Raw genomic sequence first — 15788 nt, 5'->3', positions numbered from 1 at the left:
AGGGGTTTTTAAATAAGAAAAATGTATTTATAAATAAGAAATGATTTTTGCCCTTTTTGCCAGGTCCCAGCAATGTTTCAGAAATGCTGGAGTATATATGAAACTCCTTGAAGCAGGTGTAAAATGAGTATCACTCCACTGCTGACAGTGCAGCAGTGGAGGGACATTTGATGATGGTGCACTGCCCTGGCTTTATTTTTCACTGTTATACATAAACATGTCTGTCTATCTGTTTGTTTCTATGTCTATTTTTCTGTCTGTCTGTCTAGCTCTGTCTGTATTTATCTCTGTCTCTGCTTATCTGTCTTTCTGTCTGCTTGTGTTTGTCTTCCTGTCTCTCTGTCTCAGAGAGAGAGCTATTCATGAACCAACAGGTATTACACACGATGCAGAGTCGTCATGACTGATTCCTGAACAAGTGAAAATGTGTATTACTTGCCAGTCATGCTTATTATGCCTTATATCTACGTACAAGCATAGTACAGTATAGCACTTTGTCTGGATTTTTTGGGTTATCCTAGGTAATTTACACTATGTATAACTGTATTTATATGTACCTGTGAGATAGACAGAGATAGAGACAGAGATAAACAGAGACAGAGATAGACAGAGACACAGATAGAGACACAGATACAAACAGACAGGAGATTGACAGCCAAAGCAAATCAGCCAGTCAGCTGGCCTGCCGAACGTGTATTACACGTTCCAGAATTGTTTCTATTTACTTAGGGCATATGTTATAGAACATTCTGGCAGCGTGACATTACCAGTGGTATCAAAATTGAAAGGATGTTACACATCGGTTATTATCGAGGTTTTTGATATTTCCTTGGTATCTCCTGTGAGTGACGGTGTATCTGAAGCTCACTCATAACGTGGATTTTGGCTCGCAACTCAAAGCAAAAAATCCACTGAGCGACGGCTTGTAACTCGGAAAACTCGTAAGTTGGGGCAATCATAAGTCAAGGTACCACTGTACGTCTTACTACTTCTACTTACACTTAGGTCACACTACACATGCATGTCCAAGCACATATATACATACCCCTCTGGGTTTTCTTCTATTTTCTTACTATTACTTGTTTATTCCCTTTTATCTCCATGGGAAAGTGGAACAGAATTGTATGTCTGTAAGCCATGTGTATCATAAGAAGCGACGAAAATGCCGGGAGCAAGGGGCTAGTAACTCCTCCTTTATACATAACTAAATTTAAAGAAATTTTAATTTTTCTTTTTGGGAAACCCTGCTTAGGTGGGATATGGCCAATACATTGAAAGAAGTACATTGTATAGAGTAAGCAGTGTTAAGCAAAATACATGATAATGAAGTTTTGCAAGCACAGTACTGTGAAGATATAGTATGTAATATGTATATTGCTCTTTGTTGCACATGAGTATTAATTTACAGTTATTGGTCAGTTGTAAACCTAGGAATTTACCTTAGTTTTTGTGTGTCATTAATAAAATATATTAACTTTAAAATCTGTATAATTAGGTAGAACAAATATGGAATTTTAATTTACTGACATAGACAACTTTTACTGCACATATTATAATTCCAGGGGTTATTTGAGTTGCAAAAAACGAAAGAAAAGCAATTCACATTGGTTGGAATGTTACACTTACACTGACGTGGAGAAAGAACCAGAACCAAAGAAGAAGAAAACATTAAAAAAAATAAAGAAGAAGTTTGAAAACTTTGATACATACAGATTACCACTGGAAATAGGTAAGTGCTTTTTGTTCTGTATTAAAAAAATATAATAAAGAGCAGTAGTAAGGTAAAACATTAGGATGTATTTTAAGAATCTCAATAAAGAATCATATATGATCCTATAGATGACATACATTAAGCTCAACATCAGCTTAAAACCCACAGCTGATAAAGCTTGCCAAGAGATTTGCAAGAAAAACTAGTCACAAAGCTAAGGATATGAATTGTGAGGAAAATTTTAATGAACTGAATCCAAGAACATTAGAGGATAGAAAGACCAGACAAGAGACAGTAATGACAAAAAAAGATACCAAGAAACCTTGATAGATGAATAGGGAAAAACAGTTTGAGAGGCAGGAAATGTGTACATAATGGCACATTTGGAATGTTAAGAAATATATCTTCAGTTTCTTAATATTTAAATGAATTGGGTGATTAACCTGTCAAGGTTGTCAAGAATCCCTGATCAGTTAGTTTCCTTTTATAAAGACTCAGTGTTGAGATCCAGAAAGAAATTACTTGTATCCTAAGCCTACTTTAGAGGAGTGAATTCACATGAAGTGAAATCTGATAGTGAGGAAAACCTGCACTGTGCAGTGTTACCAATTCAAATTATTCCAACTTCACTTATTGTAAATTCTCAATACTTTAACTTGCCTGTGAAAAAATGTTGAGACCCAGTCCCTTGACTTACTGTGTTTAGTAATTTTTGGGCTGCCTACAGAATGGGTATGGGGTGACTAATAATACTGTTCAATTAAAGATATGCATTCAGTTGCCATGTTAGAAAATATTGCTTTATAAACCATGTGTATCACAGATACTGTAATTTTTATCTGTTAGAATAGTTCTCATCTCATTTTCTCTTTCCCAGAGTAAAAATATTTTAGTTTCATTCATTTAATAAACTTTTAACCCTTTCACTCTCCAGACCCCTGAAATTAAGTGTTCACAGTGTCAACATTTAAAAAAAAAAAAATTCTTTTGATATGGTAAAGAATTTTTTTCGGAAGGTAATAACACCAAAAATACAGAGTTTGATTAAAAACCTAAACTAAATTAATTTTTTATTTCTTTGCATAGTATACAATGTATGATTTACATGTTTCAAATATTGTTAAGTACAATGGACCCCCGGATTAAGTAATAATCGGATTAAGTAACATTTTTGCATCAAAATATTGGCTCGGTTAACGACACTGAACTCGGTTAAAGTCATTCGTCCTGAACGTGTCCGCATACCGTGAGGAGCCCAAACACTCCATGTACAGCCAGTGTGCCATTGTTTACCAGCCAGTGAGGACAATTCCACGCGTACATGCGATACATTTGGTATTATTCCATTGTTTTTCGTGCTTGTAACTGCTAAATAAGCCACCATGGGTCCAAAGAGAGCTTCTAGTTCCAGCCCTTTGGTAAAGAGGGTGAGAAACACTATAGAATTCAAGAAAAAGTTTGTAGAAAGTTCCAAAAGGGTGGTAGTGATGGTGGTACATCAGCCAGGGTACTTCCCCACACACCAGCCAGGGTACTTCCCCACACACCAGCCAGGGTACTTCCCCACACACCAGCCAGGGTACTTCCCCACACACCAGCCAGGGTACTTCCCCACACACCAGCCAGGGTACTTCCCCACACACCAGCCAGGGTACTTCCCCACACACCAGCCAGGGTACTTCCCCACACACCAGCCAGGGTACTTCCCCACACACCAGCCAGGGTACTTCCCCACACACCAGCCAGGGTACTTCCCCACACACCAGCCAGGGTACTTCCCCACACACCAGCCAGGGTACTTCCCCACACACCAGCCAGGGTACTTCCCCACACACCAGCCAGGGTACTTCCCCACACACCAGCCAGGGTACTTCCCCACACACCAGCCAGGGTACTTCCCCACACACCAGCCAGGGTACTTCCCCACACACCAGCCAGGGTACTTCCCCACACACCAGCCAGGGTACTTCCCTATACACCAGCCAGGGTACTCCCCCACACACCAGCCAGGGTACTTCCCCACACACCAGCCAGGGTACTTCCCAACACACCAGCCAGGGTACTTCCCAACACACCAGCCGGGGTACTTCCCCACACACCAGCCGGGGTACTTCCCCACACACCAGCCAGGGTACTTCCCCACACACCAGCCAGGGTACTTCCCAACACACCAGCCGGGGTACTTCCCCACACACCAGCCAGGGTACTTCCCCACACACCAGCCAGGGTACTTCCCCACACACCAGCCAGGGTACTTCCCCACACACCAGCCAGGGTACTTCCCCACACACCAGCCAGGGTACTTCCCCACACACCAGCCAGGGTACCTCCCCACATACCAGCCAGGGTACTTCCCCACACACCAGCCAGGGTACTTCCCCACACACCAGCCAGGGTACTTCCCTATACACCAGCCAGGGTACTCCCCCACACACCAGCCAGGGTACTTCCCCACACACCAGCCAGGGTACTTCCCTATACACCAGCCAGGGTACTCCCCCACACACCAGCCAGGGTACTTCCCCACACACCAGCCAGGGTACTTCTCCACATGCCAGCCAGGGTACTTCTCCACATGCCAGCCAGGGTACTCCCCCACACACCAGCCAGGGTACTTCCCCACACACCAGCCAGGGTACTTCCCCACACACCAGCCAGGGTACTTCCCCACACACCAGCCAGGGTACTTCCCCACACACCAGCCAGGGTACTTCCCCACACACCAGCCAGGGTACTTCCCCACACACCAGCCAGGGTACTTCCCCACACACCAGCTGGGGTACCTCCCCACACACATGATATGATTTGAGTGGGACTTGTGCATGAGTGAATAGAATTATCAAAGCTTATTACTTGGGAAGCATTGAAAATTGGGTTGGGCAAATACGATTCTGTTAGTGGAATGGTTTGTGAAGGACCTGCCTAGTATGGGCCAACAGGCCTGCTGCAGTGTTCCTGCTTTCTTATGTGCAAACATTTATAGATGAATATCACCCTGACACAGCTGTTGCAGGCCGTGCTGGCAACATCTACAATGACAACGTTATGTCCCATTTTAGGGAAATCTTAGAGACGCCAGAAACAGAGCTCTCTGGACAGATATTTAGTGCCAAAGGTGTGGAGTGACTCTCAAGCTGGTCCTAGTGGCATTAAAAAACAAAGAAGGGAAGTAACCCCAGAAAAGGACTTGGTACCTGAAGTCTTTATGGAAGAGGATTCCCCTTCCAAACAATAGTACACCTCCATCCTCTCCCCTCCTCCCATCTCATCACTCATCAATAAGTCTTCAAGAAAGGTAGGTGTCATTTCAGTAATGTTTTACTCTGCATGTCTCATTGTTTTCTGTGTAAGGAAATGTATATTTCATGTAAAAAATTATTTTGTTTAATACTTTTGGGTGTCTGGAACAGATTAATTGAATTTCCAATATTTCTAATGGGGAAAATTAATTTGGATCAAGTCAGATTTGGTATAAGACGCTCTCTTTGGAACGGATTAATTACGTTATCCTGGGGTCCACTGTACAAAGAAAGCCTCTAACATGCCCGAGCATTTTAGGGAGACTAATACCAATGCTTACACACTACTTAACCTTTAAACTGTCTAAACGTAGATCTACATTCCCTTGGCCAGCACTCCGAACATTTAAAAAAAATTTTTTTTTTTTTATTAAATTAAAGAGGGCCATTTTCTGTGTGTAATAAGACCAAAAAAAAATTTTAGGACCAGTACTTTCCAAGATATACGACCATGAAGTTGGCGCTGGATGCTCACCTAATGGCAACATTGAGTCCTGCCGCTTGCAGAAGTGCTACCACTATACCTTTTTTTCTTGTTTTTATTTTAATTTATATAATTTTTATGTTTTGATAATTACAATTTATAATAGTTCTTGTGATTTCATAGCCAACCTTCGTTCTGACACTAATATTAGGCACTGAAATAGTACTCAAATAGTCACAATCACACTGGCAGGTGAACATTTTCACCTGCCTTGGTCATTTTCTAGTGTCTAGAAATATATACAAGGTATTTGTGCGTCTTGGCAGTGTTTTAGACATGGTGGAGTATATATGAAACTTCTGGAAGCACGGTGTAAGACTGTCACTAAACTGCTGACAGTGCAGCAGTGGTTTGACACTTGATGATCGTGCATTGCTGCAGGGAACCCCTGGCTTTGTTTTCACTGTTACACATAAACATGTCTGTCTGTCTATCTATCTGTCTAGCTCTGCTTATCTGTCTTTCTGTGTGCCTGTGTGTGTCTGTCTTTCTTTCTGCCTGCGTGTGCCTGTCTTTCTGTCCCCAGCAATCCTTCCTACCATATGAAACAATTACAGGCTTTCATTTTACACTCACTTGGCAGGACAGTAGAACCTCCCTGGGTGGTTGCTGTCTACCAACCTACTACCTAAGATGTGTTGGATATGGGTGTTAAATTTCAAGTTGCTGTCAAGATGCAGACCCAAAAATTTTCCCTCATTATGTTTTAGCAATAAGAGTATTGTTAATCACAATGTTTAGTTGGACATTACTTACTCTGCTCCCAAACATAATATAGGTTCAATGTTAAGTGTAAGTTTATTGGTAGTCATCCAGGTTGATATTTTTAAGAGCTCTTTATTAACAATGTTGTTGAGTGATGCTGAATTTGGGTGCGAGATGACAAAAGTTGTGTCGTCAGCAAAGAGAATAGATTTAAGTTGTTGAGATACATATGGAAGGTTGTTGATGTTATGTTCTTATGTTATTAAGTTGTTGGTTCTCTGAACCATTCATCTACATAGTATTTACTGTAAGAAATCAGGTGTGGTAGGTATGGTAGCAGCCAGGCTACCATACCAGGCCAGCCCACCCACACATAATACAGTATAGTATGACGTTTAAAGCATCCCAGAGCAATAAAATGCAAACCATACCCCCGGCCGTGTCATTACGATTTCTTGAGTCAATAAAATGCATATACAGTTCACTTATTACTTACCTTAAAACATTTGTAGTCTTAATGTAGGGTCAGAGGTGAGTAAACGAGATAAAACGAATAAACGAGAGAGAGAATGAGTACACGAGAGAGGACAGACATGGAGTTATGTAAACAAGTTGCCTGGCTACCACATCTCATATTTATGTTAATTTATTCTACTGTGGGGTGTATTTATCATGTTTATGTTATGTAGCATGTTTATTGTATAATTTTGAAAAAATGTCAAAGATGGATTATTGAAAACATGTATATTGATGTAATATATGACATTTAATATGCCTCAGTGATTATTATTGAGTATTAGTATTATCATTATTTATATGGCATTTCGAGACATAAGACATTCTTACTGATTTTAATGTGTACCTGCACGCCAGCACAGTGTGTAAGTTTATTTAGGTACAGGTACACATAGGTATAATTATCAGAGTACGTATATATAAAATATGAAATAATTTTTAAAAATACAGTGGACCCCCGTCTTACGATGACATCGCGTTACGTTAAATCTGCCATATGATACTTATAACGCAAAAATTTTGCCTTGCCTCACGCTAAAAAACTCGCCTTACGTGATTTGACCGGGACGCGTCCCACATGTGGCCTCAGCGCCAGTATTTACAAGCCAGCCAGTGTGGTCGCATCTACGCATACATTCGGTACATTTCACATTATCCCAGTGCTTGTAACTGCAAAATAAGTCACCATGGACCCCAAGAAAGCTTCTAGTGCCATCCCTGTTGTAAAAAGAGCGAGAATTAGTATGGAATTGAAAGAAGAGATTAAGGAAATGTATGGAAAGTGGGTTGAACTGCAAACCTTTATGGATGAAAATCACCCTGACACAGCTACTGCAAGCCGTGTTGGCAACCTGTACAATGACAATGTTATGGTCCATTTTAGGAAAGTCTTAAAGGAATGGGAGGTACAGAGCTCTGTGGACAGATTTGTTGTGCGACAGAGGTCCAGTGACTCTCAAGCTGGTCCTGGTGGCATTAAAAGAAGAAGGGAAGTAACCCCGGAAAAGGACTTGCTACCTCAAGTCCTAATGGAAGGGGATTATCCTTCTAAACAACAACAACTTCCATACTCTCCCCTCCTCCCATCCCATCAATCATCACCAGATCTTCAATAGTAGAGTAGTAATTGTGCATGTCTTCTTCAGTTTGTGTGTATTAAAATTAATATTTCATGTGGTAAAAAAAAAAAATTTCCATACTTTGGGGTGTCTTGCACGGATTAATTTTATTTCCATTATTTCTTATGGGGAAAATTAATTTGCATTACGATAATTTCGGCTTACGATGAGCTCTCAGGAACGGATTAATATCATAAGGAGGGGGTCCACTGTACTTGAAATTTTGGAAAGTGTCCAAACAAAATGGAGAGACGCGGTGCTCATGGAGCTCACAGAGAATGTAAACAAACCAGGTGGGGCATAGTGACTGTATTAGAAAGTCAGGTTGAGGGAGCCGTGTAGTGAGTTTTGATCATAATTTGAAATGTCTGTATAAGCAGAATGCCGTAAAGCAAAACGCTGTAAAGTGGGGCCTTACTGTAGTGGTGGGACATTAGCTAGATTTCCTGACTTATTTTTTAGTGAATTAATATTCAGAGGGACTTCAGGCACAAAGTTAAGTGGTCTGCCTGATTTATTTTTTAGTGAATTAATCCTTTGAGGGTCGGTCACGTACTAGTACATCATTGCAGCCAGGGTCGGTCACGTACTTGTACACCTAAATTCTAGCGCCTTCAAATCTGGTGGAAGAAAGCTGGCAGGCCTACATATGAAAGAATGGGTCTGTGTGGTCAGTGTGCGCAGTATAAAAAAAATCTTGACGCATGCTGTGCATAATGAGAAAAAAAAGCTGATTGTGTTTTTGGTTTAAAACAGTGACTTTCTAGTGAATTTTTGTATGGTATTTATGGTTGTATTTTCGTTTCCTTGGTCTCATTTGATAGAATGGAAGATATATTACAGAATTAGAGATGACCTTGATTGGTTTCACGATAAGTACCTTGAAAGTGAGCTCAAAGTAGCGAAAATTATCGATTTTTGCCGATATTCAAGAGTAAACAAATCAAGCCACGCGTTCAATACACGTCAACTGGTGAGTCTAATATTCTTTCATAAGTGCGCTGATATCATTTATACCATTTTTACAATGATGCAGTAGGATACATAACAGAAAACTTTCTATTTTCTGTGAGAATAAAAATTCAAAATGGAAAGCAAAAGTAATGTAAGAGGGGCCTAGAGATGTGACTGATGAACAGGTAAAATGTTATTTTAGTGCCATGAATGTCTGTCTTGTTTATTCTGAACCCTATTTTGAAATTGGCGTCTTTTGAAATTTGTGTGAAATTGCCCAAATTGCCAATTTCTGACCACTTTATTGGGTAGTTGAAATTGGTAAATGGGTTGGATTCTTGTACTCAATCGCTAGAACAAATGGAGTAATAGGGAAACAGCTATGATTTTAGTCAACTGCAACATTGGAATTGGCCGAAAATAGGGCCCAAAGTGGGCAAAATCACCAACTTTGAGACCGCTAACTTCGTAAGAGCATAATTCCTTAAGATTTTCATTAAATTTCATACTTTTGGTGTCATTATGATCAGAAGAAGATTCTCTTATCATTTCATAAGAGAAAAATTTTTTATTTTTTTTTTTCGAAAATTTTTCGACCCTGAGAACGAGTTTGGGAGAGGGCCTCTTGACTCTCAAAGGGTTAATAATCAGGGGGATTTCAGACACAAAATTAAGTGGTCTGGGCACAATTTTTGCATCAGCAATTACGCAGACATTGAGTCCTATTTTAAGCCAATTCCATTGCTTAGTTTGACCAAATTTCTTGCTATTTTGCTAGTATGCCTTCTGTTCTATCAATTTAGCACAAGAAAGTTCTTATTCAACTTTCAAAACTACCCTATAAAGTGCACAGAAGTCAGTAATTTGGGCAATTTTATGAAAAATTAAATTAAAAAAACCCAGTTTAAAAAGTCCAAAATAAACACTATAGACATTCCTGGCACTGAAACAACATTTTTCTTCTGTTCATTAATCATATCCACCAGGATTCTCTTACCTTCCATATTGAATTCATCACAAAAAAATCAAAAGAGTTACCTTATTTCTCAGATAATATAATATAACCAGGAATAATTGGTCATGGTTTTTGGCATTCCAATAATTGAATCTGACCCAGTAAAACACAAAATAGATTGTGGGGGTGTAGGGTTAGCCATACCTGTCCTCAGGAATGTCATGCACTGCATAAGGCAAGATTTTTTTTTATATTGTGTACACTCACCACACAGACCCTTTCTCTCATATCTAGGCCAAAATTTATCGTTTGCAGTTTATCTGAGTGAGCTGAGCTCGTGATGTAGATCTGTGTGATGTTTCCTGGTGTCAGTAATGTAGCTCTATGTGACGGACAGTCAAAGGGTTGAGAATGATTATTGTCAGCTGTATCTCATGTGAAAGCTGTACTAGACTCTATTTGTATACAATACCTGTAGGTAATTTTTCATTAATTAAGTCGTGCACAATTTATTTATATATTATAGTTGTATTTATTTGTCCTGTTATTCTTCCAGGTTGGATCCGAGAAGTAGTAATACGTTTGACTACTTCCCATTCCAAATGTGACATATATTATCACCCTCCACTGGGCAAAAAATTAAGATCATTGATTGAGATAAATAAATACTGTAAGTAAATAATTTTTTTTAATTCTGAACACAGATATATATATATTACAACCATATATACAACTGATATACAAAAATGAGTCTTCTAAATTATATTTTTTTGTTTAGCTCACCAGCTATTTCCTGCCAAGGTAGGATGACTCAGAAAAAGAGGAAACACATTCTCTGCCATTGATTGTCACTGTTTTGCTGGAAGTGTGCTGGCATCACTGTTCAAATGACTCAGAACTACAACATTCTAATCCTTCCTTTAGAGTGTAGGTGCTGTACTTTTCAACTTCAGGACTTGAGTCTGGCTAATTGGTTTCCCTGAATCCCTCTATGAGTGTTACCTTGCTCACATTCCAAGAGCACATCAAGTTATAAAATCCACATGTCCCCCCCCACCTTATTCTGAATTAATGCACTCCCACAACCCTGTTGAATGTTCAAGCATCTAGTACTCAAAACCCTTTTCTACCCATTCTCTCCATCTCTTTCTGTAATGACCTTTACCACTACCTTTCCACCCCAGATTTATATTCCCTCTTAGTCAGTCTATTTTGCTCCATTCTCTCTAAATATCCATTCCACCTGAACAACCCCTTCTCAGCTCAGCCCTCTGAATTATACTTACAATAACCCCACACCTTTTAATATCCATGCTCCAATTTTCTGCATAATATTTATACCATACATTGCCCTCAAACATGATATCCTTACTGCCTCCACCCTTTTATTGTAACTTCTTTTCACATAGTTGAGTTACTTAGCTGGTTTAAATTTTAAGGTTCAAATAATGAGATATTACAAGGACCCCAGTGGAAATAAGTCACTTTGTCTGACTTTTTTTCTTTTTTTTTGGGGGGGGGGGTACCTAAATGAACTTACTCTCCTATTAACTGCAATGTTTATAACCCATGCTTCACACTCATATAACAGTGTTGATATTGTTATACTCTGGTACATTTTCCTCTTTGCATCCATGGATAAAGCTGTCTTTATGCACCACCCACATTTTCCCTCAACTATTCCATGGTTCACCTAATCTTTTATAGAACTGTCTGATAAGTCCACTCCAAAATATTAGTTTGGATGGTCAGCCAAATTGTGATGTCAGCACACCTGTGACAAGATAGTGAATGAATGACGGTGAAAGTGTTAACCTCTTTTTCACATCACTCTTCCGCGGTGGGAGATGGCCGGTGGGTTACAAATATATGCTTCCTCCATTCTCTGTTCCTCTAATCTGATTTCTGGTCTTTCATTGCCTAGATTTTTTTATTCTTATTATCTTACTCTTTCCTATTTTCACTTTTTATTTTATGCTTTTATTTGCTCTCCAACAATTATCCACCGACCTTTGTAATTTCTCTTCGTATCTCAAAAAACTCTCATTGAAAAAAAAAACAACTGAGGCAACTCCCACTTTGTATCAAGTTTGTTATCTTTTAATACCACACCTCTCAGAAACACCCTGGCTTTTACTTAAACAACTATGGCAAAACATAAGCACACACAAAACGTACAAAAACACATGCGTGTGCACGCACGTGCGCGCACACACATGCATGCATGCACACACGCATGCATGCATGCACACACAGCATGTGTGTGTGTGGGTGCCTGTGATGAGCGGGATCCCACAGGGGTCAGTCCTAGGACCAGTGATATTTTTGGTATATGTGAATGACATGATGGAAGGGATAGACTCTGAAGTGTCCCTGTTTGCAGATGATGTGAAGTTATTGAGGAGAATTAAATCAGATGAGGATCAAGCAGGACTACAAAGAGACCTGGACAGGCTGGACACATAGTCCAGCAACTGGCTTCTTGAATTCAACCCTGCCAAATGCAAAGTCATGAAGATTGGGGGAGGTCAGAGAAGACCGCAGACAGAGTATAGCCTAGGTGGACATAGACTGCAAGCCTCACTCAAGGAGAAAGATCTAGGGGTGAGTACAACACCGAGCATGCCTCCGGAAGCACACATAAACCAGATAACTGCTGCAGCATATGGGCGCCTGAGAATAGCGTTCCGATACCTTTGTAAGGAATCGTTCAAGACACTGTACACTGTGTACATCAGGCCCATATTGGAGTATGCAGCACCTGCTTGGAACCCAAACTTGATCAAGCACGTCAAGAAATTAGAGAAAATGCAAAGGTTTGCGACAAGGTTAGTTCCTGAGCTAAGGGGAATGTCCTATGAAGAAAGGTCGAGAGAAATTGGCCTGACGACACTGGAGGACAAGATTGTTAGGGGAGACATGATAACAACATACAAAATACTGCATGGCTTAGACAAGGTGGACAGAGACAGGATGTTCCAGAGAGGGGACACAGAAACCAGGGGGTCACAATTGGAAGTTGAAGACCCAGATGAGTCACAGGGATGTTAGGAAGTATTTCTTCAGTCATAGAGTAGTCAGGAAGTGGAATAGCCTAGTAAGTGAGGTAGTGGAGGCAGGAACCATACTTAGCTTTAAGATGAGGTATGATAAAGCTCATGGAGCAGGGAAAAAGAGGACCTAGTAGCACTTAGTGAAGATGCGGGGCCAGGAGCTGAGTCTTGACCACAATTAGGTGAGTACAATTAGGTGAACACACACACACTACACAAACACACACTACACACACACACACACACACACACACACTACACACACACACACACACACACACACACACACACACTACACACACACACACACACTACACACACACTACACACACACACACACACACACACACACACACACACACACACACACACACACACACACACACACACACACACACACACACACACACACACACACACACACTACACACACACTACACACACACTACACACACACACACTACACACACACTACACACACACTACACACACACTACACACACACTACACACACACTACACACACACTACACACACACTACACACACACTACACACACACTACACACACACTACACACACACTACACACACACTACACACACACTACACACACACTACACACACACTACACACACACTACACACACACTACACACACACACTACACACACACACTACACACACACACTACACACACACACTACACACACACTACACACACACACACTACACACACACACACTACACACACACACACTACACACACACACACTACACACACACTACACACACACTACACACACACTACACACACACTACACACACTACACACACTACACACACACACTACACACACACACTACACACACACACTACACACACACACACTACACACACACACACACTACACACACACACACTACACACACACACACACTACACACACACACACACACACACACACTACACACACACACACTACACACACACACACTACACACACACACACTACACACACACACTACACACACACACTACACACACACACTACACACACACTACACACACACACTACACACACACTACACACACACACTACACACACACACTACACACACACACTACACACACACTACACACACACACTACACACACGCACTACACACACACACTACACACACACACTACACACACACACTACACACACTACACACACTACACACACTACACACACTACACACACACACACTACACACATGCACTACACACACACTACACACATGCACTACACACACACACTACACACATGCACTACACACATGCACTACACACATGCACTACACACATGCACTACACACACACACACACACACACACACACACACACACACACACACACACACACACACACACTACACACACTACACACACACACTACACACACACACTACACACACACACTACACACACACACTACACACACACACTACACACACACACTACACACACACACTACACACACTACACACACTACACACACACACTACACACACACACTACACACACACACTACACACACACACTACACACACACACACACACACACACACACACACACACACACACACACACACACACACACACACACACACACACACACACACACACACACACACACAACACATCCCTTGAAACTGGGCAACTACCTGAGAAATGGAAGACAGCTAATGTAGTCCCCATATTTAAGAAAGGAAACAGAAACGAGGCACTAAACTACCGACCTGTGTCTCTGACATGTATTGTGTGCAAAGTCATGGAGAAGATTATCAGGAGGAGAGTGGTCAAACACCTGGAAAGGAAAAAGATTATAAATGAAAACCAGCATGGGTTCATGGAAGGGAAATCTTGTATCACAAACCTCCTGGAGTTTTATGACAAGGTAACAGAAGTAAGACACGAGAGAGAGGGGTGGGTAGATTGCGTTTTCCTAGACTGCAGGAAGGCCTTTGACACAGTTCCCCACAAGAGATTAGTGCAGAAGCTGGAGGATCAGGCGCATGTAAAAGGGAGGGCACTGCAATGGATAAGGGAATACCTGACAGGGAGGCAGCAACGAGTCATGGTACGTGAAGAGGTATCACAATGGGCGCCTGTTACGAGCAGGGTCCCACAGGGGTCAGTTCTAGGACCGGTGCTATTTTTGATATATGTGAACGACATGATGGAAGGAATAGAGTCTGAAGTGTCCCAGTTCGCAGATGACGTGAAGTTGATGAGAAGAATTAAATCGGACGAGGATGAGGCAGGACTGCAAAGAGACCTGGACAGGCTGGACATGTGGTCCAGTAACTGGCTTCTCGAATTCAATCCAGCCAAATGCAAAGTCACGAAGATTGGGGAGGGGCAAAGAGGACCGCAGACAGAGTATAGGCTAGGTGGACAAAGACTACAGACCTCACTCAGGGAGAAAGACCTTGGGGTGACCATAACACCGAGCACATCACCGGAGGCACACATCAACCAAATAACTGCTGCAGCATATGGGCGCCTGGCAAACCTGAGAATAGCGTTCCGATACCTTAATAAGGAATCGTTCAAGACACTGTACACTGTGTATGTTAGGCCCATACTGGAGTATGCAGCACCAGTCTGGAACCCACACCTGGTCAAGCACGTCAAGAAGTTAGAGAAAGTACAAAGGTTTGCAACAAGGCTAGTCCCAGAGCTCAAGGGAATGTCGTACGAGGAAAGGTTAAGGGAAATCGGACTGATGACACTGGAGGACAGAAGGGTCAGGGGAGACATGATAACGACATACAAGATACTGCGGGGAATAGACAAGGTGGACAGAGATAGGATGTTCCAGAGAGGGGACACAGGGACAAGGGGTCACAACTGGAAGCTGAAGACTCAGACGAGTCACAGGGACGTTAGGAAGTATTTCTTCAGTCATAGAGTTGTCAGCAAGTGGAATAGCCTAGCAAGTGAAGTAGTG

General features: G+C 41.4%; 1 protein-coding gene across 4 annotated transcripts in view; it reads left to right on the top strand.

Annotated features, from left to right (window-relative positions):
* The window catches only part of LOC128699011 (uncharacterized), a 118505-nt gene that overhangs the window by 61965 nt on the left and 40752 nt on the right, over positions 1 to 15788 (top strand). For all 4 annotated transcript variants that reach the window (XM_053791528.2, XM_070096840.1, XM_070096841.1 and 1 more), the window contains exons 5-6: positions 1563 to 1729; positions 10299 to 10412. In XM_053791528.2, the coding sequence (XP_053647503.2) occupies positions 1563 to 1729; positions 10299 to 10412 (281 nt within the window). The remainder of the gene's footprint in view (positions 1 to 1562; positions 1730 to 10298; positions 10413 to 15788) is intronic.

This window comes from Cherax quadricarinatus, chromosome 55 (assembly GCF_038502225.1).
Source record: "Cherax quadricarinatus isolate ZL_2023a chromosome 55, ASM3850222v1, whole genome shotgun sequence".
In the NCBI taxonomy this organism is placed as follows: domain Eukaryota; kingdom Metazoa; phylum Arthropoda; class Malacostraca; order Decapoda; family Parastacidae; genus Cherax; species Cherax quadricarinatus.
This window is presented reverse-complemented; position numbering and strand designations above follow the sequence as displayed.